This window comes from Pristiophorus japonicus, chromosome 9, assembly GCF_044704955.1.
Source record: "Pristiophorus japonicus isolate sPriJap1 chromosome 9, sPriJap1.hap1, whole genome shotgun sequence".
Lineage (NCBI taxonomy): Eukaryota > Metazoa > Chordata > Chondrichthyes > Pristiophoridae > Pristiophorus > Pristiophorus japonicus.
The window spans coordinates 91,245,535-91,271,129 of record NC_091985.1 but is presented as its reverse complement, the minus strand read 5'-3'; the positions used below and the strand labels follow the sequence as shown (position 1 = coordinate 91,271,129).

The following is a 25,595-nucleotide window of genomic DNA, read 5'->3' as shown; positions in this document are numbered from 1 at the left end:
CCTCGCCGATTTCCACAGCTTCAGTGACAGCCCTCCCAATGATGTCTAACACTGTCTCTTTCAGCTGGATCAGGTTCTGCAGCCGTGCCTGCCCCCGCCTGTTAGCTGCTGCTGGTGCCAGTTAGGCGCCACCTTGGCCTGCAAGAGAAAGGGAAGTGTATCAGTGAGTGTGGTGCAATGTGTTTGGGCGATGTGCCTGTCATGGATGAATAGCTGTCAGTGTGTGCAAGGTGTGAGCTGTGGGTGTGAGGCTTGCAACAGTGGTAAGTGTGTGAGGGTGGGGTGAAGCTATGCTTGTGAGGTATGAGTTGTGATTAATAGAGATGGTTGGTAAGGCAGTGATGGGGGGTGTGGTGCATTGAGCAGTATGTGAGGCTAGTTGTGGAGTTGGTGGGATATGGCATTTGAAGATGTATTCACTGACCTTGGACATTGGTGTGAAGTCATAAAACTTCCTTCGGCACTCAAGCCAGGTCCTGGGAGGGAAGACTGGTGGCACTGACCGCTTCAGCAATTTGCTCCTACTGCCTTCTTACAGTCTGTCTGGAGGGCCTCCTGGCCCTCTGCAGTTAGAGGACCTGTTTCCTCCTTTCGACCCCCTGCACTAAGGCCGCCAGTGCTGCATCTGAGAATCTAGTTGCCCTTGCTTTGCCCTTTTAAGCCACAGCTGCATTCTACTTTCCTCTGCAACAATTACAGAACTTATTGTTTGGGTGATGTGCCTATCATGGATGAATAGCTGGCAGTGTGTGCAAGGTGTGAGCTGTGGGTGTGAGGCTTTAAAAAATGAAGACTGTGTTTCACACTCGGCTTGCTTTAAGTAGAGATCACATCCCACGAAATTGGCCCCCTACTGAACACTGAGCCAACATCAGTGTTGGGCTCAGCGGTTCAATCATGTTAATTAGCAGGGAGCACAAATTTTGCATGCTGCCTGCACTACTTTCAACGGGTGCTGGCAGATCGCGCATTACGATCCCTGATTTCAGGCCTTATCGAATTTCGGCCCCTTATCTTTTTGGAGAGGCCTCCAGTGGTCCCTTTAAGGACCTGAAACCCATTTTAAGTAAAATTGACTTTCTATTTGGTCTAAAAAAACAATCCCACTTTCTAGTCAATGAAGAGAAGGAGCATAAAATTTGACCTGGTTATGCCTCTCAATGCCTGGAGAAATAGGACTGATATGCGCCATGCATGTTTTGTCCATTCCACTTTGTAAGTTGCAATATTGGATCCCACAACAGGCACAGGACCCCAATTTGCATAATTAAACAACCTCCCACCAGTTTTGGGTGGGAGGGCTGGCTGCAAAATTAGGGCCCTTCCTGAAAGTTGAAAGGGTATATCGGGTTCAATTAAATTAGCACACCTCATTGAGCATTATTCCTGATTAAAAAGTCTGATACCAATTTGTTGGAAAAGGATGTGCAATTTGGTGACACTAGTGTCCTGGAAGATTTCCAAGATAACTCTGTAAAATCTAAATTTATTACTAAGATTAAAATAATTAGGCATTTGAAATGCAGCAGTGCACTCTATAAGGAAAGGCTCAAACTATTAATACATTTCTATCTACCTCCATCCTCATCAGTGTCAGTATCAGACTCTTCACTGTCCACAGGCTTGTTGTCCCTGTTCCCATCAGTTTCCCGACTCCAGATCATCAAAGCAGTGTCAGCACCACCCACTGTCAGCAACAAGCTGTCATCCTGCGCCCACCTCACATTAGTCACATGTGCACTGTGGCCCACATACTTTTTAAACTTTGCATATTTGCCCTGGAAAACAAATTAGTCACATTTTCAGTTAGGTTTGTGGTTATCATGGCTTATATATACCAAGTATTAGGAAACCTTTATAATACAGAAGTACGGATACTATACCACAACATCTAAACTGGATATTGATTTTGCCATTTTACTTTTCGCTGCTAAATTTGATGGCTTTATTTCTGGATTACTTAACCATAATTTATATTGCATTAAGTAATAGAGAAAAGGGAGAGTTTGTTTCCTCTGGACAAATATTTGTGTTGTCAATGCTAATCTCCTTTTTCACTATCAAAATCCAAGATGATATAACTAGTTCTTGTAAGTTAAATGAAAAAGTAATGTACCACAAAGTGAGGTGCTAGTTTACCCTTCTTGAAGGAACTAGTAAGAATCCCTTTTTTCCTTTCCCTGGGATAGACAGTAATAACTAGATGCTATATTCAAACAGGTCAGTATATTAAGCATATACTATTTCACCTCGTGTGTGCAATATCGTTTATATATACTTTCCATTTTGTAAATGAGAAATTTTGGGATATTTTGCTATCCTACTAATTCAAGGTTTATTTTAAAAAGTCCAATTTCTGCGCCAACATCTATGTTACTCTAAGAGTTCCAGTTATATATACAAATGATATGCAATGTCTTTAATATTACAGATATGTGTGCGTATTTTCTGGTGGTACCCACGATTCATCAACCATTTCCAAATTTGGACCAAGTGCTTTACTGATGGAAAACTGATTGTGAGGAAAAAAGAACAAAAATTCAACTCAATTTTCCCCAATGCCGTTTTTTGGCCTACTTGAAGAGTTACGCCCATTTTTTTGGGGCCCAACTATGCCAAAAAAAAATCATCCAACTTTGAATTGTTGATTTTGGCGCCACATAGCTTGTCCTTTAGCTTTGGGTGTGGAGTCTAAGATCTGTGCCAAAAAGATTGGGTTGCCAGGGTAACGAGGGACACACTGTGGGCTGAGGCTGGAAAGTAAAACATACAACACATTCTGGCCAGCTCACAGCAACCTGCACAAGCACCTTGCACATCGCAGCAGCTTACCAGCATTAAATTATTAACGAGTTTATGCCTAAAGTCTATCCCCCCTCCCCTGCCGGTGCCGGGTGCCGCTCCTAACTCTGGCCGAAAGGCCTCCCTCACCCCTCTTCCCGGAGCCGGTGCCATTCCAAACCCTGGCCGAAAGGCCTACCTCCCCCCTCTATCCCCTTCCCCTCTCTCTCGCTGCTGTCCAGGCCATGGAACTGCATCTGCTGCGCTGATTCTCTTACCTGCGCTGATTATGTTAACTGCCCAGAAGGTTTTTCCAGAGTGGTCATATACGCCGTTCTAAGAAAAATTGGAGTAAATCGGAGCTGGCCAAACTTGCTTAAATGGCCTGAAGTGGCGCGGGTGGCAGGTTACGCCCCCAATGATATAAAAAAAATCGTAGCCTAAAAAAGTCCTACTTAAGTGAATTACACTAGTGCAGAAACTTTGGGGAAACTTGGAGATTTGAATTTACTCCAAAAAAAAGTGCATGCCAAAAAAATGGTGCAACTAATTGGGGAAAATTGAGCCCATTGTCTGTAACTTATTAATGTTTTTGCAGGTAACAGAGGCTGTGGTCTGAAATTACGGCCCGATTTTAAAAATAGGGGCGGGAATGGTGAGCTGAGCCTCAAATCGGGCTGTGCACCCAGAGTGTCCAGGGAAGTGGAGGCCCTGCCGATCTTAACACCAGGGCCTCATTTGAATAAAAAGTCTCAGAGACTGCAGCCCATGAGAACTGTCCCTCGCAGTCAGTGAGAGGAGGGGTCCTGAGGCGATCTGGGTTGCGGGGGGGGGGGGGGGGGGCGGCGGTGTTCCAGGGTGCTCGGAGATATGGGCGGGGAGGAAGGGGAGGGTTTCCAGTGTGATCAAGAAAGGCTGGGGCTAGAAATTCCAGTGAGATCGAAGAGAGGTCAGGGGAGTCGAAGGCTGGGGGTTCCAGCAAGACCTGGGGCTGGGGGTTCCAGCAAGATTGGGGGAGGCCAGGCCTGGGGAGGACTAGGGACTCCTTGCTGGGCCTGGGGGAGCACTCCTGCTGCTCCTGGCCCATAAGGAGTTCTAACATGTAATTCTTAAAGACTTACCATGGCCTCTTCTGGCCAGTTGTAATCTCCCGGCGTGCTTCTGTTGCCGGTTTGCGGACAGTGCAGGACTCCCCCGACTTTGTTAATATTATGTCGCTACAATGATGGCTTCATCGAGCCATGACTTTTGAATATTAAATAGGCCCCTGCCTGAGTATAGAATCGTATAATTTTACAGTATCGAAGGAGGGTATTCAGCTTTTGCACCTATGCCGACTCTCTGAAAGACTTTAGTCCCATTCCCCTGCCCTTTCCCTATAACCGTTTTTCTTTCCAATACTTATTAAGTTCACTTTTAAAAGCTATTATGGATTCTGCTTCCATCACTGTTTCCAGTAGAGCATTTCCTGTGTGTAAAAAAAATTCTCCTAACTTCTCCCTTTGTTCTTTTGATGATGATCTTCAATGGGGCAAATCTGTCACTGTGAAAAGAAACAGAGCTCATTATCTATGGATTGCCACAATCATTAAGGGTGTCCTGAGAGATGAAAATGATCAAGATGCTTCAGTTTCTGGTCTGACCGAGTAAACATTGTTCCAGACTGTTATGTCTTTAATATTCTTATGAGGTCTAGTATTGTACTTGAGCTGTTGTGACCTTAGTCCCATTTATTGTAACTCCAGAGTGAGGCACAAGCATGGTGGGCAGCCTTTTATACTGGGCCCTGCATACCTATGCAGGTGACCCTCAGATCTCCTACCGCAGTGCTCTCTGGTGGCACATCTTATGTGACTATACAGTTAGTATACATGGTCTACATACATGACACAGACAACATTGATGCTGCTACCCACATGCCTATCTCTTCAGGTGACGGAAATAATTAATCGTACAATTATCAGCCTGCCGAGAAAGAACTGAGGTTTCTTCAAAGACACTGGATTCCACCTCAAAGAAAGTGCACTCCTCCAATTCTGGCCTCTTGCATATCCCCGATTTTCTTCACTCCACATTGGTGGCCGTGCCTTCAGCTGCCTAGGCCCTAAACTCTGGAATTCCCTCCTAAATCTCTCTGCCTCACTCTCATCCAAAACCTACCACTTTGACCAAGCTTTTGGTCACTAGTCCTAATATCTTCTTGTGGCTCAGTGTGCAATTTTGTTCAATAATCGCTCCTGTGAAACACCTTAGGACATTTTACTACATTAAAGTTGCTATATAAATGCAAGTTGTTATTGTGAAGAGTATATCCCGCCAGCAGCCCGAGGATGTTTAATTTAGCCATGTTTCTACAGCACAGCAGTGAGGCAGAACATGGGGTAGAGGCGTGTAGCCATATTAGAGATCAAATTACTCAGTTTAAAGATTTAGAAAAGGGACAGATTCTAGCCATTACTATTATTTCAAAGTCAAGAAATCAATGTGTGTAAGTTTAGTATTCTGTGGCATTGATTTTTGCTTTTGAGTGAATTTCTTTTTTGTGTAGAGTTGACTGCTAGTTTAAGCTGAATAATATGGTCTAACAATGTAGTGTTTCTCTGTTTATTGGAGAGGACAGGACTGCAAGGCAGGAAACCCATGTGCAATAACTTGATAAAAGGGGTAACTGTTAATCCTTCGGCTCACTAACTCATTCCCAGTTGGTATCTGATATGTCCTTACTATACAGTATAAATGCACGAGGCCCATACTTGAGAGAAGGTCACTCTGTGACCAGTTACCTTTATTACCAAGACCTCAAGTGATGAAGGTGTGTGGAGCTTCTCCTTTTATAGCTGAAAGTCTAGGTTAGGAGTGTCTCCCACAAGTTCGCCCCTTGTGGTCAATGTTCTCAAGGTGTACAACTTAGGTCAGCTTATACATGGGTTACAATGATAGTTGAATACATGACATCACCTCCCCCCCAAAGTCTAATTGGGATCACAGGTTAAGTCTCTCTGGTGGTTGACGCTCCCTTCTAGAGCGCCTGAGTTGGGGCTCCGGTTGTTGGGCGCTGGCCTGAGTGTCTGCTGTTTGCGGTGCCTCAGGCCTGTCCGGACTGCCCAGAGTGACTGGGCTCTCCTCCACTTGGTTCCGGTGTTCGGTCACCTGTGGTGGAGTAAACTCTACGTCGTGTTCTTCCTCTGCTTCTTCTATGGAGTTGCTGGACCTCCTTTTAGTTTGATCCACGTGTTTGCGGCAGATTTGTCCATTGTTAAGTTTAACTACCAAAACCCTATTCCCCGCTTTGGCAATCACAGTGCCTGCAAGCCATTTGGGCCCTGCAGCGTAATTAAGGACAAAAAACAGGGTCATTGACATCAATACATCACGCCCTCGCATTCCTGTCATGGTAGTCACATTGTGACTGACGCCTGCTCTCAACAATTTCTTTCATAGAAACATAGAAACATAGAAAATAGGTGCAGGAGTAGGCCATTCCGTCCTTCTAGCCTGCACCGCCATTCAATGAGTTCATGGCTGAACATGCAACTTCAGTACCCCATTCCTGCTTTCTCACCATACCCCTTGATTCCCCTAGTAGTAAGGATTTCATCTAACTCCTTTTTGAATATATTTAGTGAATTGGCCTCAACAACTTTCTGTGGTAGAGAATTCCACAGGTTCACCCCACTCTGGGTGAAGAAATTCCTCCTCATCTCGGTCCTAAATGGCTTCCCCCTTATCCTTAGACTGTGTTCCCTGGTTCTGGACTTCCCCAACATTAGGAACATTCTTCCTGCATCTAACCTGTCTAACCCCGTCAGAATTTTAAACGTTTCTATGGGGTCCCCTCTCATTCTTCTGAACTCCAGTGAATACAAGCCCAGTTGATCCAGTCTTTCTTGATAGGTCAGTCCCGCGATCCCGGGAATCAGTCTGGTGAACCTTCGCTGCACTCCCTCAATAGCAAGAATGCCCTTCCTCAGGTTAGGAGACCAAAACTGTACACAATACTCCAGGTGTGGCCTCACCAAGGCCCTGTACAATTGTAGCAACACCTCCCTGCCCCTGTACTCAAATCCCCTTGCTATGAAGGCCAACATGCCATTTGCTTTCTTAACCGCCTGCTGTACCTGCATGCCAACCTTCAATGACTGATGTACCATGACACCCAGGTCTCTTTGCACCTCCCCTTTTCCTAATCTGTCACCATTCAGATAATAGTCTGTCTCTCTGTTTTTACCACCAAAGTGGATAACCTCACATTTATCCACATTATACTTTATCTGCCATGCATTTTCCCACTCACCTAACCTATCCAAGTCACTCTGCAGCCTCATAGCATCCTCCTCGCAGCTCACACTGCCACCCAACTTAGTGTCATCCGCAAATTTGGAGATACTACATTTAATCTCCTCGTCAAAATCATTAATGTACAGTGTAAACAGCTGGGGCCCCAGCACAGAACCTTGCGGTACCCCACTAGTCACTGCCTGCCATTCTGAAAAGTCCCCATTTACTCCTACTCTTTGCTTCCTGTCTGACAACCAGTTCTCAATCCATGTCAGCACACTACCCCCAATCCCATGTGCTTTAACTTTGCACATTAATCTCTTGTGTGGACCTTGTCGAAAGCCTTCTGAAAGTCCAAATATACCACATCAACTGGTTCTCCCTTGTCCACTCTACTGGAAACATCCTCAAAAAATTCCAGAAGATTTGTCAAGCATGATTTCCCTTTCACAAATCCATGCTGACTTGGACCTATCATATTACCTCTTTCCAAATGCACTGCTATGACATCCTTAATAATTGATTCCATCATTTTACCCACTACCGATGTCAGGCTGACCGGTCTATAATTCCCTGTTTTCTCTCTCCCTCCTTTTTTAAAAAGTGGGGTTACATTGGCTACCCTCCACTCCATAGGAACTGATCCAGAGTCAATGGAATGTTGGAAAATGACTGTCAATGCATCCACTATTTCCAAGGCCACCTCCTTAAGTACTCTGGGATGCAGTCCATCAGGCCCTGGGGATTTATCGGCCTTCAATCCCATCAATTTCCCCAACACAATTTCCCGACTAATAAGCATTTCCCTCAGTTCCTCCTCCTTACTAGACCCTCCGACCCCTTTTATATCCGGAAGGTTGTTTGTGTCCTCCTCAGTGAATACCGAACCAAAGTACTTGTTCAATTGGTCCGCCATTTCTTTGTTCCCCGTTATCACTTCCCCTGATTCTGACTGCAGGGGACCTACATTTGTCTTTACTAACCTTTTTCTCTTTACATATCTGTAGAAACTTTTGCAATCCGTCTTAATGTTCCCTGCAAGCTTCTTCTCGTACTCCATTTTCCCTGCCCTAATCAAACCCTTTGTCCTCCTCTGCTTGGTTCTAAATTTCTCCCAGTCCCCGGGTTCGCTGCTATTTCTGGCCAATTTTTATGCCACTTCCTTGGCTTTAATGCTATCCCTGATTTCCCTTGATAGCCACGGTTGAGCCACCTTCCCTTTTTTATTTTTACGCCAGACAGGAATGTACAATTGTTGTAGTTCATCCATGCGGTCTCTAAATGTCTGCCACTGCCCATCCACAGTCAACCCCTTCAGTATCATTCGCCAATCTATCCTAGCCAATTCACGCCTCATACCTTCAAAGTTACCCTTCTTTAAGTTCTGGACCATGGTCTCTGAATTAACTGTTTCATTCTCCATCCTAATGCAGAATTCCACCATATTATGGTCACTCTTCCCCAAGGGGCCTCGCACAACGAGATTGCTAATTAATCCTCTCTCATTACACAACACCCAGTCTAAGATGGCCTCCCCCCTAGTTGGTTCCTCGACATATTGGTCTAGAAAACCATCCCTTATGCACTCCAGGAAATCCTCCTCCACCGTATTGCTTCCAGTTTGGTTAACCCAATCTATGTGCATATTAAAGTCACCCATTATAACTGCTGCACCTTTATTGCACGCACCCCTAATTTCATGTTTGATGCCCTCCCCAACATCATTACTACTGTTTGGAGGTCTGTACACAACTCCCACTAACGTTTTTTGCCCTTTGGTGTTCTGCAGCTCTACCCATATAGATTCCACATCATCCAAGCTAATGTCCTTCCGAACTATTGCCTTAATTTGCTCCTTAACCAGCAATGCTACCCCACCTCCTTTTTCTTTTATTCTATCTTTCCTGAATGTTGAATACCCCTGGATGTTGAGTTCCCAGCCCTGATCATCCTGGAGCCACGTCTCCGTAATCCCAATCACATCATATTTGTTAACATCTATTTGCACAGTTAATTCATCCACCTTATTGCGGATACTCCTTGCATTAAGACACAAAGCTTTCAGGCTTGTTTTTTTAACACCCTTTGTCCTTTTAGAATTTTGCTGTACAGTGGCCCTTTTTGTTCTTTGCCTTGGGTTTCTCCGCCCTCCACTTTTCCTCATCTCCTTTCTGTCTTTTGCTTTTGCCTCCTTTTTGTTTCCCTCTGTCTCCCTGCATTCGTTCCCATCCCCCTGCCATATTAGTTTAAATCCTCCCCAACAGCACTAGCAAACACTCCCCCTAGGACATTGGTTCCGGTCCTGCCCAGGTGCAGACCGTCCGGTTTGTACTGGTCCCACCTCCCCCAGAACCGGTTCCAATGCCCCAGGAATTTGAATCCCTCCCTGCTGCACCACTGCTCAAGCCACGTATTCATCTGTGCTATCCTGCGATTCCTACTCTGACTATCACGTGGCACTGGTAGCAATCCCGAGATTACTACTTTTGAGGTCCTACTTTTTAATTTAGCTCCTAGCTCCTTAAATTCGTTTCGTAGGACCTCATCCCTTTTTTTACCTATGTCGTTGGTACCAATGTGCAGCACGACAACTGGCTGTTCTCCCTCCCTTTTTAGAATGTCGTGCATCCGCTCCGAGACATAGTAGGGTGTATAAGGGATAACCTGGTTTTGAGCGTCCTTTTCATTTGCAGCTCTGCGGGTGGAACCCCTGTGAGCAAGTGTGGTCGGGATCTATTGGCCAACAGGAGGCATGATAAGCGGCTTTGTAGGGAACCCCCTTGGATTCTGAGCATCCCCTGTTTGATTATCTGCACTGCTCGTTCCACCTGGCCGTTTGAGGCTGGCTTGAACGGTGCTGTTCTGACATGGTTGATTCTATTGCTTGCCATGAATTCCTGGAATTCAGTGCTTGTGAAGCAAGGGCCATTGTCGCTGACCAAGACGTCCGGTAGACCATGGGCGGCGAACATTGCCCGTAGACTTTCTACTGTGGCAGAGGATGTGCTTGAATTTAAAATGGCACACTCAATTCATTTGGAGTAGGCGTCTACTACAACCAAAAACATTTTTCCTATGAAAGGACCTGCGTAGTCCACATGGATGCGTGACCATGGCTTGGCGGGCTAGGGCCACGGGCTAAGGGGGGCTTCCCGGGGTGCGTTGCCCAGTTGAGCACACGTGTTGCACCTGCGAACACAAAGTTCCAGGTCTGCATCTATCCCTGGCCACCAAACGTGTGACCTGGCAATTGCCTTCATCATGACAATGCCTGGGTGCTCATTGTGAAGTTCTCTGATAAACACCTCTCTGCCCATCTGGGGCATGACTACTCGGTTTCCCCACAGCAGGCAATCGGCCTGAATTGAGAGTTCATCCTTGCGCCTATGAAATGGTTTAAATTTCTCAGGGCATTCCCCGTACGTGGCTGCCCAGTCCCCATTCAGGACACATTTCTTAACTAAAGACAGTAGCGGATCTGTATTTGTCCAGACTTTAATCTGACGAGCTGTCACAGGTGAGCCTTCGCTTTCAAAAGCTTCAACAGCCATGACCATCTCATGATTGTGCTCAGTTGCCCCCTCAGTGGTGGCTAGTGGGAGCCTGCTGAGTGCATCGGCGCAGTTTTCAGTGCCCGGTCTGTGCCGAATTGTGTAGTCATAGGCGGCTAATGTGAGTGCCCACCTCTGTATGCGGGCCGATGCATTCACATTTATGGCCTTGTTGTCGACCAAAAGGGACGTTAGGGGTTTGTGATCTGTGTCCAGCTCAAATTTCCTGCCAAACAGGTACTGGTGCATTTTTTTTTTACTGCATATACACATGCTAGCGCTTCCTTTCCTACCATCCCGTAGCCCCTTTCTGCCTGGGACAGACTTCTGGAGGCATAAGCTATCGGCTGTAACTGACCGTTGGCATTGACATGCTGCAACACACACCCGGCACCATAGGATGACGCCTCGCACATTAAAACAAGTTTCTTACACAGGTCATATAACGTTAACAGTTTGTTGGAGCATAACAAATTGCATGCTCTATCAAAAGCTCTTTCCTGGCTGTCCCCCCAGACCCAATTGTGACCTTTGCGTAGGAGCACGTGTAGCGGCTCTAACAGCGTGCTCAATTTGGGAAGAAAGTTACCAAAATAGTTCAGGACCCCCAAGAACGAACGCAGCTCCGTCGTGTTACGGGGTCTGGGTGCTCTCTGGATCGCTTCCGTTTTGGACGCAGTAGGTCTGATCCCGTCTGCTGTTACACTCCTCCCCAGGAATTCTAGCTCTGGAGCTAAGAAGACGCACTTCGCCGCGCAGACCTACCCGGTCCAGTCTGTGTAGCACCTCCTCCAGGTTGTGGAGGTGTTCTTCAGTATCGCGACACGTGATGAGGATGTCATTTTGAAAAACCACCGTCTTGGAATCGACTTGAGGAGGCTTTCCATATTTCGCTGAAAGATCGCGGCAGCCGAACGAATCCCGAACAGACATCTGTTATACTCAAACAACCCCTTGTGTGTCGTGATGGTGGTCAGCTTCTTCGACTCACTCGCCAGCTCCTGGGTCATGTAAGCTGAGGTCAGGTCCAATTTTGAAACAAGTTTGCCACCGGATAGCGTCGCAAAGAGGTCCTCCGCTCTCGGTAGCGGGTACTGGTCTTGGAGTGACACCCGATTGATGGTGGCCTTGTAATCGCCATATATCCTGACCGACTCATCCGCCTTGAGTACCGGCACAATCGGGCTCGCCCAGTCACTGAATCCGACTGACGAAATGATGCCTTCCCTCAGCAGGCGGTCCAATTCGCATTCTATCTTTTCCCGCATCACATATGGCACCGCTCCGGCCTTGTGGCGTCCAGGTTTATGTGAATCACTACCCTGGCCCCCATGAAAGTGCTGATGCCGGGTTGAAATAATGAGTCAAATTTGTCCAGGACGTGTGAGCATGATACTCGCTCTACAGAAGAAATTGCATTGACATCGCCCCATTTCCAGTTCATGACAGCAAGCCAACTTCTCCCCAGTAGTGCGGGACCTTTCCCCGGGATAATCCAAAGTGGCAACCTGTTCTCCGAATCTTTGTGGGTCACGACGACCGTGGCACTGCCTAGCACCGGAATAATCTCCTTTGTATATGTCCGTAGCTGTGCGTCAATCGGCAATAATTTTGGCCTCCTGGCCTTGGACACCCACAGCCTTTCAAACTGTTTGATACTCATCAGGGATTGGCTGGCCCCCGTGTCTAGCTCCATTAATACTAGGATGCCATTGAGGAGCACTTTCATCATTATCGGTAGCGTCCTGGTATATGAACTGTGCATGTGCTCCACATGAACTCGCTGAACTTCAGCTTCCAGCGATTTCCCCCAGTATTCATTTGGCTTCGTAAGGCTTACATCGGGCCCGTCCTCCTCGTACATCAACCTGGCTGCAGGCTTCCTGCACATACGCGCCAAGTGACTGCTGACGTTGCAGGTTCTGCAGGTATATTGCTGATACCTGCAAGCTCTGGCTGGGTGTTTGCCTCCACACCTCCAGCATGAGCTGGAGGCCCCGTTGTTGGAAACAAAAGGTCCATTACCAGTCGATCGTCTCTGACTGTCTCTGTAACTGTCCTTAAGCGCACCATTAACAGGTGTATATGGCCCCATTACTGGCCGCATTGTCCATTGCGAATCACCGTTCAGCTAGCCATTGTCTCTGTTGAATTCCCCCTTTGGGTTCGACTACATGCTGGGGCATTTCCGATTGCCCTTGTCTGCCTAGAGAACTGTGTGCCGCGTTAACAATGTTGACTCCCTGGTCGTTTGCCGCATTTGAGCCAAGATTTTTGTCATACATCATTCTGGTCTCTTCCTCCCCTGAGATAAATGTCTGGGCTATCAGTGCCGCCACTTCCAAAGTCAAGTCTTTGGTCTGAATCAGTTTCCTGAAAACCCCAGCGTGCCCGATGCCCTCAATAAAAAAGTCTTACAGCATCTCCACTCTGCATGCATCTGGGAACTTACATAGGCTCGCCAGTCGCTGGAGATCTGCCACGAAGTCTGGAACGCTTTGCCCTTCTCGCCGCCAGTGCGTGTAAAACCGGTGTCTCGCCATGTGCATGCTGCTCGCTGGTTTAAGGTGTTCCCCGATCAACTTACTGAGCTCTTCGAATGTCTTGTCCGTCGGCTTCTCTGCCGCTAGAAGGTCCTTCATCAGGGAGTACGTTCTGGATCCACAAACCGTCAGGAGATGAGCCCTGCGTTTGTCGGCCGAATCCTGTCCCAACCATTCCTTAGTGACAAAACTTTGCTGTAGTCTCTCAATAAAGTCGTCCCAATCATCACCAACACAGTACCTCTCTTCTGTGCTGCTAGTGGCCATGCTCGCGTGGTTTAAATCCCAGTTTCTCATCGCCAATGATATGTCCTTACATACAGTATAAATGCACACGAGGCCCATACTTGAGAGAAGGTCACTCTGTGACCAGTTACCTTTATTACCAAGATCTCAAGTGATGAAGGTGGGTGGAGCTTCCCCTTTTATACCTGAAAGTCCAGGTTAGGAGTGTCTCCCACAAGTTCGCCCCTTGTGGTCAATGTTCTGAAGGTGTACAACTTAGGTCAGCTTATACATAGGTTACAATGATAGTTGAATACATGACAGTATCAGGTCATAGAATTGCTCTTGGAAACTGCCTTCTGACCCAAGGATGAGTAAAGAATATTGTGAGTGAGGCCAAATTGTATAAGGACTCATTTCTGAGTTATGCTAATTTTCCTCAATGTGTGCCAACATTTCTGTCTCTTTGATTCTGGATGTTTCAATGTTTATGAACACAGTGTTCTTTCAACTTTTTTTAAATCACTGGAATGCTCCAATGGAAGTGTTCCAAGTGCAAGTTAAGTGTGAGGCTGTTAATAAATCTCATTCATTTTTAACCTAAGTTTCTGTCTTAAATTACCCCTCCCTGTAAGTTTCTTTCTTAAATTAGCCCTCCCTCTCTCTTTTCATCTCTGACTGGCCATCATGCCTTCACTACTGAGAGCCAAGAAATGTCAAAGCTCGATTTCTAAAATTAAAACACAAAATGCTGCAAATGAACAAAAGGTTATCAGTATCTGAAGAAGAAAGGATAGGTTCATATTTGGGGTGCAGCTTTTCTTCGGATTTCTACTTGTTGGTGTCGGCACAAGCTGCTACTGAACCTACACCATCCTTTTGCAGCCCAAACTCTGCTTAGTATAAGACTGAGGCTGAGTAAGTGGATCCTACACAAACCTCCACTCTGTATGGTCCAGGGTTCATGGATCCTACTCTGAAGACATTATGAATGTTTCTGTCCTACCTTCCTTGACTCAAATAGGAGATTTCTGTTTTAAGAACATAAGAAATAGGAACAGGAGTAGGCAATACCGCCCCTCGAGCCTGCTCCGCCATTCAATAAGTTCATGATCTGATCTGATCATGGACTCAGCTCCACTTCCCCGCCCACTCCCAATAACCCCTTATCCCCTTATCGTTTAAGAAACTGTCTATTTCTGTCTTAAATTTATTCAATGTCCCAGCTTCCACAGCTCTCTGAGGCAGCAAATTCCACAGATTTACAACCCTCAGAGAAGAAATTCCTCCTCATCTCTGTTTTAAATGAACGGCCCCCTTATTCTAAGATTATGCTCTCTAGTTCTAGTCTCCCCCATCAGTGGAAACATCCTCTCTGCATCCACCTTGGCAAGCCCCCCTCATAGTCTTATACGTTTCGATAAGATCAGCTCTCATTCTTCTGAATTCCAATGAGTAGAGGCCCAATCTACTCAACCTTTCCTCATAAGTCAACCCCCTCATCTCCGGAATCAACCTAGTGAACTTTCTCTGAACTGCCTCCAAAGCAAGTATATCCTTTCGTAAATATGGAAACCAAAACTGCACGCAGTATTCCAGGTGTGGCCTTACCAATACCTTGTACAGCTGTAGCAAGACTTCTCTGCTTTTATACTCCATCCCCTTTGCAATAAAGGCCAAGATACCATTGGCCTTCCTGATCATTTGCTGTATCTGCATACTATCCTTTTGTGTTTCATGCACAAGTATCCCCAGGTCCGTCTGTACTGCGGCACTTTGGAATCTTTCTCCATTTAAATAATAACTTGCTCTTTGATTTTTTCTGCCCAAGTGCATGACCTCACACTTTCCAACATTATACTCCATCTGCCAAATTTTTGCCCACTCATTTAGCCTGTCTATGTCCTTTTGTGGATTTTTTATGTCCTCCTTACACATTGCTTTTCCTCCAATCTTTGTATCGTCAGCAAACTTGGCTGCATTACACTCAGTCCCTTCTTCCAAGTCGTTAATATAGATTGTAAATAGTTGGGGGCCCCAGCACTGATCTCTGCGGAACCCTACTAGTTACTGGTTACCAACCTTGAGTTTATGTAGCTTTTAAAAATAGCTAGAATTAAAATAGAAGGGTTGAATATAAGAGGTGGACACCCTGAGTGAGAAGCGATGCCCTCTGGGTGCAGTGGTTTGAAAATTGGAGGCTCGCAATTGATTTTCTATCCATAATTTAAATAGTTGGAAAATCAAAGTTCTGTGAGCCTGCAATTTCCTGACCAGCACTCCCTATGAGCGCTGTTTCATTCCAGGAATGAAAATTGTCCAGATTGTACAAGGGACGGGCGAGCCACTCTTCCGGATTTCTGTCCAAACGGTGAAGTTGAATTTTTATCTCTGCGTTTCAATATGTTCAGCCTTCCAGTAATTCCATGCCAATTTTTTTCGGCCACACTTAATCTCGGCTTTTCATTTCCTATGCCAAATATTTGGTCATTGTAAGATCATCAGCCACATTAAATTCTAATTCTAAGGCTATGAATAGAATCTTTCATCTCCAGTATTTTAACAATACACTGTATTCTGTAGGCTTTAGAAACAACTTCGCCCATCTAAATCACTGCAGTTATGCTTAAAATAACTTAAAATCTAATTTCCACACGATATACATGCGCCACATGACAGCGGATACATTTGTAAAATACCTAAGACAGTGAAGTATCAAAAGCTTGTGCAGCTGCATAAATTTGATTAGGCAAACATGGTTGATGGCTCACACGCAAACAACTTGTGTCAATCAAATTACCTTAACTGGGTATAAAAAGAGCTTCATAAAGCCAAAGTCATCCCCTGTGACTATGAGTTTTCGGTCTTTAGTTACACAAGCCGCATTGACATCTGTGATATCACTGTGTGTAGGCCAGATTCCTTCACATGTTGGTCCTAAAACACATGTCCAAGTAGCCCAGTCTATCTTCTCTATCTGCATAAAAAAAATTAAACAGATAAATTAGAACTTTAAGATCTAAGTTAAGATTTATCACACACTGACAGAATAACTGATCTCAACATAACTACATTTTTGCTACAAGAAAGAGAATGTTGGTGCAGAAAATATGTGCTCCCAAAAGAGATTGATAGATCACTGAGTAAAACTTTACTGTACAGCATTTAGAAGTCATTCAGTGGCTGATCATGGATATGGCACTAGAATATTTGTGTGTGTGTGTTTGTGTGCAAGGTGTTAGTGGCTAGACACTAAGGGGAAGAAATTTACGCCACATCAGTACCAGGCAATGACTATCTCCAGCAAGCGAGAGTCTAACCACCGCCCCTTGACATTCAACGGTATTACCATCGCCGAATCTCCCACCATCAACATCTTGGGGGGTCATCATTGACCAGAACCTTAACTGGACCAGCCACATAAATACTGTGGCTACAGAGCAGGTCAGAGGCTAGGTATTCTGCAGCGAGTGTCTCACCTCTTTACTCCCCAAAGCCTTTCCACCATCTACAAGTCAGGAGTGTAATGGAATACTCTCCACTTGCCTGGATGAGTGCAGCTCCAACAACACTCAAGAAGCTCGACACCATCCAGGACAAAGCAGCTTGCTTGATTGGCACCTCATCCACCACCATAAAACTTCACTCCCTCCACCACCGGCGCACTATGGCTGCAGTGTGTACCATCTGCAAGATGCACTGCAGCAATTCATCAAGGCTTCTTTGGCAGCACCTCCTAAACCTGTGACCACTACCAGCTAGAAGGACAAGGGCAGCTGGCGTATGGGAACAACAACAGCTGCAAGTTCCCCTCCAAGTTACACACTATCCTGACTTCGAAGTATATCGCCATTCCTTCATTGTAGCTGGGTCAAAATCCTGGACCTCTCTCCATAATAGCAATGTGGGAGTACCTTCACCACACGGACTGCAGCGGTTCAAGAAGGCAGCTCCCCACCACTTTCTCAAGGGCAATTAGGGATGAACAATAAATGCCAGCCTTGCCAGCGATGCCTACATCCCAGGAACAAATAATTTTTAAAAATTGGCTAAGCCCCGAAAAAGGGCGTGGGGATCGCAGTACGCAATTAACTTGTGCCCGTTAATTGTGTTGCCGGCAGCATGGTAAATTTGTACTACCTGTACCTGCTGCTTTATCTGATTGCTACCTGCAGTCAGCGCTAACCGCGCAGTTCATTGGCTACACACATCATTAGGGGGCCCGATATTGCGAGTGGCTGGCGCTACATAAAGGCAACCCGCATCTCTTAAAGGGGAGGTGCATTGTGGCTACAAGAAATGGTGGGAGTCATTTGAAAACTGAATCTGTGCTCTTTACTTTGACGAATGGCTGAACGTGTGAGAGTGCACCAAGGTTTTCATACACTGCACTGGGGATCTTAGTGGAAAGGAGAGATGCCCTATGTTTACTGGGGGACAGGAGGCCCTTTAGACAGATGTTCAGGAAGCAGTGTGATACGTCCTTACTATACAGTATAAATGCACACAAGGCCCATGCTTGAGAGGTCAGTCTGTGACCTGTCCTTTATTGCATAGCACTCAAGTGATGGAAGTGGGTGGAGCTTGCCCTTTTATATCTGAAGGTCCAGGTGAGGAGTGCCTCCCACAAGTTCACCACCTAGTGGTCATTGTTCTCACAGTGTACAACTTAGGTCAGATTATACATGGGTTACAATGCTGGTTGAATATATGACATCACCTCCACCCCCAAAGTCTTATTGGGATCACAGGTTAAGTCTCTCTGGTGGTTTACGCTCTCTTCTACAGCGCCTGAGTTGGGGTTCCGGTTGTTGGGCGCTGGCTTGAGTGTCTGCTGTTTGCGGTGCCTCAGGCCTGTCCAGACTGCCCACAGTGACTGGGCTCTCCTCCCTTTGGTTCTGGTGTTCGGTCACCTATGGTGGAGTGAACTCTATATCGTGTTCTTCCTCTGCTTCTTCTATGGGGTTGCTGAACCTCCTTTTTGTTTGATCCACATGTTTGCGGCAGATTTGTCCATTGGTAAGTTTAACTACCAGAATCCTATTTCCCTCTTTGGCAACCACAGTGCCTGCGAGCCATTTGGGCCCTGCAGCGTAGTTGAGGACAAAAACAGGGTCATTTATATCAATACATCGCGCCCTCGCATTCTTGTCATGGGAGTCATATTGTGACTGGCACTTGCTCTCAACAATTTCTTTCATGATGGGGTGTATAAGGGACAACCGGGTTTTGAGCGTCCTTTTCATTAGCAGCTCTGCGGGTGGAATCCCTGTGAGCGAGTGTGGTCGGAATCTGTAGGCCAACAGGAGGCGTGATAATCGGCGTTGTAGGGAACCCTCTTGGATTCTGAGCATCCCCTGTTTGATTATCTGCACTGCTCGTTTTGCCTGGCCATTTAAGGCCGGCTTGAATGGTGCCGTTCTGACATGGTTAATTCCATTGCCTGCCATGAAGTCCTGGAATTCAGTGCTTGTGAAGCATGGGCCATTGTCACTGACCAAGATGTCTGGTAGACCATGGGCGGCGAACATTGCCTGTGGACTTTCTACCATGGCAGAGGATGTGCTTGAATTTAAAATGTCACACTCGATCCATTTGGAGTAGGCGTCTACGACAACCAAAAACATTTTTCCCATGAAAGGACCTGCGTAGTCCACATGGATGCGTGACCAAGGCTTGGTGGGCCATGGCCAGGGGCTAAGGGGGGCTTCCCTGGGCGCATTACCCAGCTGGGCACACGTGTTGCACCTGCGAACACAAAGTTCCAGATCTGCGTCTATCCCTGGCCACCAAACGTGTGACCTGGCAATTGCCTTCATCGTGACAATGCCCAGGTGCTCATTGTGGATTTCTCTGATGAACACCTCTCTGCCCATCTGGGGCATGACTACACGGTTTCCCCACAGTAGGCAATCGGCCTGAATCGAGAGTTCATCCTTGCGCCTGTGAAATGGTTTAAATTCCTCAGGGCTTGCCCTGTACGTGGCTGCCAAGTCCCCATTCAGGACACATTTCTTGACTAGAGACAATAGCGGGTCGCTATTTGTCCAGACTTTAATCTGACGGGCTGTCATGGGTGAGCCTTTGCTTCCAAAAGCTTCAACAGCCATGACCATCTCAGCAGCATGCTCGGTAGCCCCCTCAGTGGTGGCTAGTGGGAGCCTGTTGAGTGTATCGGCGCAGTTTTCAGTGCCCGGTCTGTGCCGAATTGTGTAGTCATAGGCGGCTAACGAGAGTGCCCACCTCTGTATGTGGGCCGATGTATTTGCATTTATGGCCTTGTTGTCGGCCAAAAGGGACGTTAGAGGTTTGTGATCTGTCTCCAGCTCAAATTTCCTGCCAAACAGGTACTGGTGCATTTTCTTTACAGCATATACACATGCGAGCGCCTCCTTTTCTACCATCCCGTAGCCCCTTTCTGCCTGGGACAGACTTCTGGAGGCATAAGCTACCAGCTGTAACTGACCCTTGGCATTGACATGCTGCAACACACACCCGGCACCATAGGACGATGCATCGCATGTTAACACAAGTTTCTTACATGGGTCATATAGCGTTAACAGATTGTTGGAACATAACAAATTGCGTGCTCTATTAAAAGCCCTTTCCTGGCTGTCACCCCAGACCCAATCGCGACCTTTGCGTAGGAGCACGTGTAGCGGCTCTAGCAGCGTGCTCAATTTGGGAAGAAAGTTGCCAAAATAGTTCAGGAGCCCCAGGAATGAATGCAGCTCCGTCATGTTACGGGGTCTGGGTGCTCTCTGGATCGCTTCCGTCTTGGACGCAGTAGGGCTGATCCCGTCGGCTGCTACCCTCATCCCCAGGAATTCTACCTCTGGAGCTAGGAAGACGCACTTCTCCTTTTTCAGTCGCAGCCCTACCCAGTCCAGTCTGCGTAGCACCTCCTCCAGGTTGTGGAGGTGTTCTTCAGTATCGTAACGCGTGATGAGGATGTCGTCCTGAAAAACCACCGTCCCTGGAATCGACTTGAGGAGGCTTTCCATATTTCGTTGGAAGATCGCGGCGGCCGAGCGAATCCCGAACGGACATCTGTTGTGCTCAAACAACCCCTTGTGTGTCGTGATGGTGGTCAGCTTCTTCGACTCACTCGCCAGCTCCTGGGTCATGTAAGCTGAGGTCAGGTCCAATTTTGAAAAAAGTTTGCCACCGGATTGCGTCGCAAAGAGGTCCTCCGCTCTCGGTAGCGGGTACTGGTCTTGGAGTGACACCTGATTGATGGTGGCCTTGTAATCGCCACATATCCTGACCGACCCATCCGCCTTGAGCACCGGCATAATCGGGCTCGCCCAGTCACTGAATTCGACTGGCGAGATGATGCCTTCCCTCAGCAGGCGATCCAATTCGCCTTCTATCTTTTCCCGCGTCACGTACGGCACCGCTCTGGCCTTGTGGTGTACTGGCCTGGCGTCCGGGTTTATATGAATCACTACCTTGGCCCCCATGAAAGTGCCAATGCCGGGTTGAAATAATGAGTCAAATTTGTCCAGGACCTGTGAGCATGATACTCGCTCCACAGAGGAAATTGCATTGACATTGCCCCATTTCCAGTTCATGATAGCAAGCCAACTCCTCCCCAATAGTGCGAGTCCATCCTCCGGGACAACCCAGAGTGGCAACCTGTTCTCCGAATCTTTATGGGTCACGACTACCGTGGCGCTGCCGAGCACCGGAATGATCTCCTTTGTGTATGTTTGTAGCTGTGCGTCAATCGGCGGTAATTTTGGCCTCCTGGCCTTGGACGCCCACAACTTTTCGAACTGTTCGATACCCATCAAGGACTGGCTGGCCCCCGTGTCTAGCTCCATTGATACTGGGATGCCATTGAGGAGCACTTTCATCATTATCGGTGGCGTCCTGGTGTATGAACTGTATACGTGCTCTACATGAACTCGCTGAACTTCAGCTTCCAGCGATTTCCCCCAGCGTTCATTTCTGCAATTTTTGCAGGTATTTTGCTCATCTCTGCAAACTCCGGCTGAGTGTGTGCCTCCACGCCTCAAACATGAGCTGCTGTTTGAAACAAAAGGACTCTTGCCAGTCGATCGTCCCTGACTGCCCCTGTTATTGTCCTTGAGTGCGCCATTAACAGGTGTTGATGGCCCCATTACTGGACGCATTGTCCCTTGCAATGACGTGAATCGCCGTTCAGCTTGCCATTGTCTCTGTCGAACTCCCCCTCTGGGTTCGACTACATGTTGGGGCATGCCCGACTGCCCTTGTCTGCCTGGAGAACTGTGTGCTGCTTTAACAATGTTGAATCTCTGTTCCAACCATTCCTTAACACAGTACCTGTCGTCTGTTCTGCTCGTGGCCATGCTCGCGTGGTTTAAATCCCAGTTTCTCGTCGCCATTGATACGTCTTTACTATACAGTAAAAATGCACACGAGGCCCATGTTTGAGAGAAGGTCAGTCTGTGACCTGTCCTTTATTCCATAGCACTCAAGTGATGGAAGTGGGTGGAGCTTGCCCTTTTATATCTGAAGGTCCAGGTTAGGAGTGTCTCCCACAAGTTCACCACCTAGTGGTCATTGTTCTCACAGTGTACAACTTAGGTCAGATTATACATGGGTTACAATGCTGGTTGAATACATGACACAGTGGAAAGTCGTCGTGGCAGAGGTTGTTGCTCTAAGAACATGGATACATTGCTGGAAGAAATTTAACGATCTTTCATGAGTTGTCAAGGTGAGTTCATCGTCAAATGGCACATCCTACCAACTTCACCACTAGTCTCACCCACTGCTCAATTCACTACACCCACATCACACACCTGCTAACAATCTCTATCAATCAGGACTCAATCCTTCAATTTATGTGCTTTACCTCAACCTCACACACTTAGCACTGTTGCAAGCCTCCCACCCACAACTCACAGCTATTCAACCATGACAGCCAAATCATCCAAACATACTGCATGATACTCACTGACAGAATTCCCTCTCTCTTGCAGGGGAAAATGGTGCATAACAGCAGGCAGCAGCAAAGACCTGGAGGAGGACAAGTGCGGCTGCATGTTTTAGCCCCCATGGAGGAGACTGCGCTGCTCATCATAGGAAAAGGGGCATCGATGAGGACGTGACCACTGGCGAGGCTAAAGCGATCGATGATAAGGGTATCTGCATATCTATTCCTCCTTCTCTCATCCCACTTATCCCTCAATCTCTTTTGAATGAGAAGCTGCAGATGGTGTAAGCTCGCACTTCTGTCTTTCCCTTGTCCCCTCACCACGACCCAAACCTTGTCCCTTTTTCATTTCAGATACCCAAGAACTGGAGCCTTCGCAGTCAGTGAAGGAAGAGGAGAAGACATTGAAGGTGAAGAGACATCGTCGCTCGATTATAAAGTCGCAGCCACCAGCTCAGATACTGACACTGCGTGTATTCTAGAGGCTAGGATAGAGGAGGGATCTGCACATGCTGAGACACTGAACACAAGTACGCAGGAGCCAGGGTGGGGAGAAAGGATATCGCAGGTGCCAGCTCCCTCGAAGACAAGGTTGCACAACTAGTTCTGCTGCAGAGGACTCAGATGAGGACTTCAATGGGCCAGGCTACAGAAGGCGACTTATGGGTGTATGCACCCAAATACTTGGTGACCTGGAAAACCAGCCAGAAAGCCTGCGCACAATGTCAGGGAGAACGGAGGAGTGCAGCACAAATGTGGCACAGGGCTTTGCGCAGATCTTGAAGCCCAGCCTTTCCAACATGGAACGGGTGGTCACCTTCATCAGCACATTTGTGGAACTCACCATGATGCAGCATCTGATGGCCGATGTCACAACTCCCATTGCAGCACAAACAGCTTCCATCAAGGGTCTGAGTGCTGCAATGGAATCTCAGACTGCTGCCTTGCAAACTCAGACTACTGCCACCATGGCTCTAGATACCATTGTTCAAAGGACTGACAGCAGTCCATCAATCTGTTTTGCAACAGCTCAGTAGGAATGCCCATGGCTCTCAGGATGACAGAATGCCTGCTCCCACCCCTGCCACTCCGCAGTGTCCTTTCTGTTGTCTGTCAGCCAGCCAGCCCAAACGGGCTGAAATGGTGCAGTCTGAATCCTTCCAGGCCCAGAGCTGCTCGAGGGCGCCCTCCAAGGCCATCTGCTATCTCCTCAATGAGAAGTCAGCAGCCTTCCACCATCTATGCTGCAGCCACTGGGGAAGCACCTCAAAGAAACCCTGGGAGAGACAGAGGGCCCAAATTTGCCTAGGAGTTGCTCATTTTTTTTTTGAGCAACTTGATTTTTCTGGAGTATCTTAAAAATCCCCATTCTGCACATTTATTTGCGGCAGTGTAAGGGTGTTAGTTAGGATTTTTTTTAGGTTTAGTTTTTTTTCCAAAAGGGGGCGTTACCAGCCACCTACACCCGTTTTGGCCATTTAAGCCAGTTTGGACAGCTAATAGTTGCTTCAAACTAACAGCCTTGCATATGTTGTCACTTGTGGCCGCACAGAAAACCCTTGTGGAGAGTTAAGAAATCAGCACAGGTAGGTACTTAATGACTTGACTAAAGAATGTGAATAGGATGAAACAGCTATACAGGACATCATATGACAAACTTCGCAAAGTTAATTTACTATACAACAGAAGCAGTCATGGAAGCTTAAACTACAAAAATAAAAGTAGTAAAGAGACAAAACATATTTACATAATTTTTTCAAAATGTCCAAATAAAAAATAGAAATACCTCTTGCTCATAATTCTTATGTTCTTATGTAGGAAAGTATTTTCATCAACAGGGTTAAGGAAAGTCTTGAGTAAGCAATTAAAATTACTGACTACACAGTTATCAACCCCCCCACCATCAAAACTCCCCTCCCCCCCCTGATCAAAACTTCCCCCCCCCCCGCCCCCATCAAAACTCCCCCCCCACCCCATCAAAACTCTCCCTCCACCCCCCCATCAAAACTCTCTCCCCTCGCACAGATCAAAACTCTCCTCCTCTCCCCCCATCAAAATTCTCCTCCTTCCCTCCTCCCTCCATTAAAACTCTCCTCACTAAACAAAGCACAACCATCAATAATAAATAAAAAATAAAACTTAAGTCCTATCTCGGCCCGGGAAGTCAGCGGGCCGGACGGCCGTTGCAGGAGGCCACGTGGCTGGGGATAGGTGCGGGATTCTCTCCATGACATGCAGCAGCCTGGAGGGCGTCGTGACGCCACTCGGTCTTGGATAGGGGCGGGACATCGGGTCCCACGCTGCAGAGGAGCTACTGCGCATGCGAGAAACCTCCAGGTATGGTTAAGGTGACTGGTATTGCTCATTAATTATTAAATCACGTAGAGCCCGGGCAGAAAGGGGCTGTGTACGATGTAGCTTCCCTCTTGTTGTTCCTCCACATCCTCCTCCTCCACCTCCTCGTGCTCCTACTCATCAGCCTCTTGCCTGAGAGGTGCTGGCAAGGGCTGTATCCTCATAATGGCTATGTTGTGCCGCATGCAGCATACTACCACAAATTATGATACCCGTTCAGCTGATTACTGCAGGGCTCGTCCAAAGCGGTCCAAGCAGCGAAAGCGTTGCTTGAGGATGCCGATGGCGTACTCTATAAAGTTACTTGTGGCAGCATGGCTCTCATTGTAGGCCTGCTGTGCACATGTGGGTGGGTTCCGGATCAGAGTCATGATCCATGTCATCAATGGATAACTCAGTAGCCAGCTTTTGACTTGCACACAGGACTGCCGCAGAATGAAGGAATCATGACTACTGCCAGGATAAAGGATATTTACCTGCATGATGCGCTGCCTGTAGTCGCACACCAGCTGCATATTGAGGGAGTGGAATCCCTTTCGGTTCATGAAAATGGCTGAGTTGACATGAGGTACACACAGGCCTTGTATACAATCAATGGCACTATGCATCAGGGGGAAGCCTGCAATCCGTGCAAACCCTCGTGCTCACCCCGCCTGCTTGTCTCTTGCAAGAGGGAATGAGATGAAGCTGCCTTGCTTTGTATAGAGAGCCTCAGTGACCGCCCTTATGCAGCAGTGTATTACAAACTGTGAGATTTTGCTTATATCTCTAGCAGCAGCCTGGAAGGAGCCAGATACATTAAAGTTAAGAGTCACGGTCACCTTGATAAACACAAGCTATGCGGTCTTTGCCCTGCTTTGAGGTTACAGTTGTGGCTGCAGCAGTTGGCAGATTTCAGTCATGACCTCTTTAGTAAAGCGAAGACATCTCAAGCAT

At 47.1% G+C, this 25,595-nt stretch overlaps 1 protein-coding gene across 9 annotated transcripts in view; it reads right to left on the bottom strand.

The window, feature by feature from the left end:
* LOC139273131 (echinoderm microtubule-associated protein-like 6) overlaps window positions 1-25,595 on the bottom strand; it is an 816,712-nt gene that overhangs the window by 288,271 nt on the left and 502,846 nt on the right. For all 9 annotated transcript variants that reach the window (XM_070889552.1, XM_070889554.1, XM_070889555.1 and 6 more), the window contains 2 exons: window positions 16,179-16,355; window positions 1,577-1,778 (listed from right to left, as the gene is read on the bottom strand). In XM_070889552.1, coding sequence (XP_070745653.1) covers window positions 1,577-1,778; window positions 16,179-16,355 — 379 coding nt within the window. The remainder of the gene's footprint in view (window positions 1-1,576; window positions 1,779-16,178; window positions 16,356-25,595) is intronic.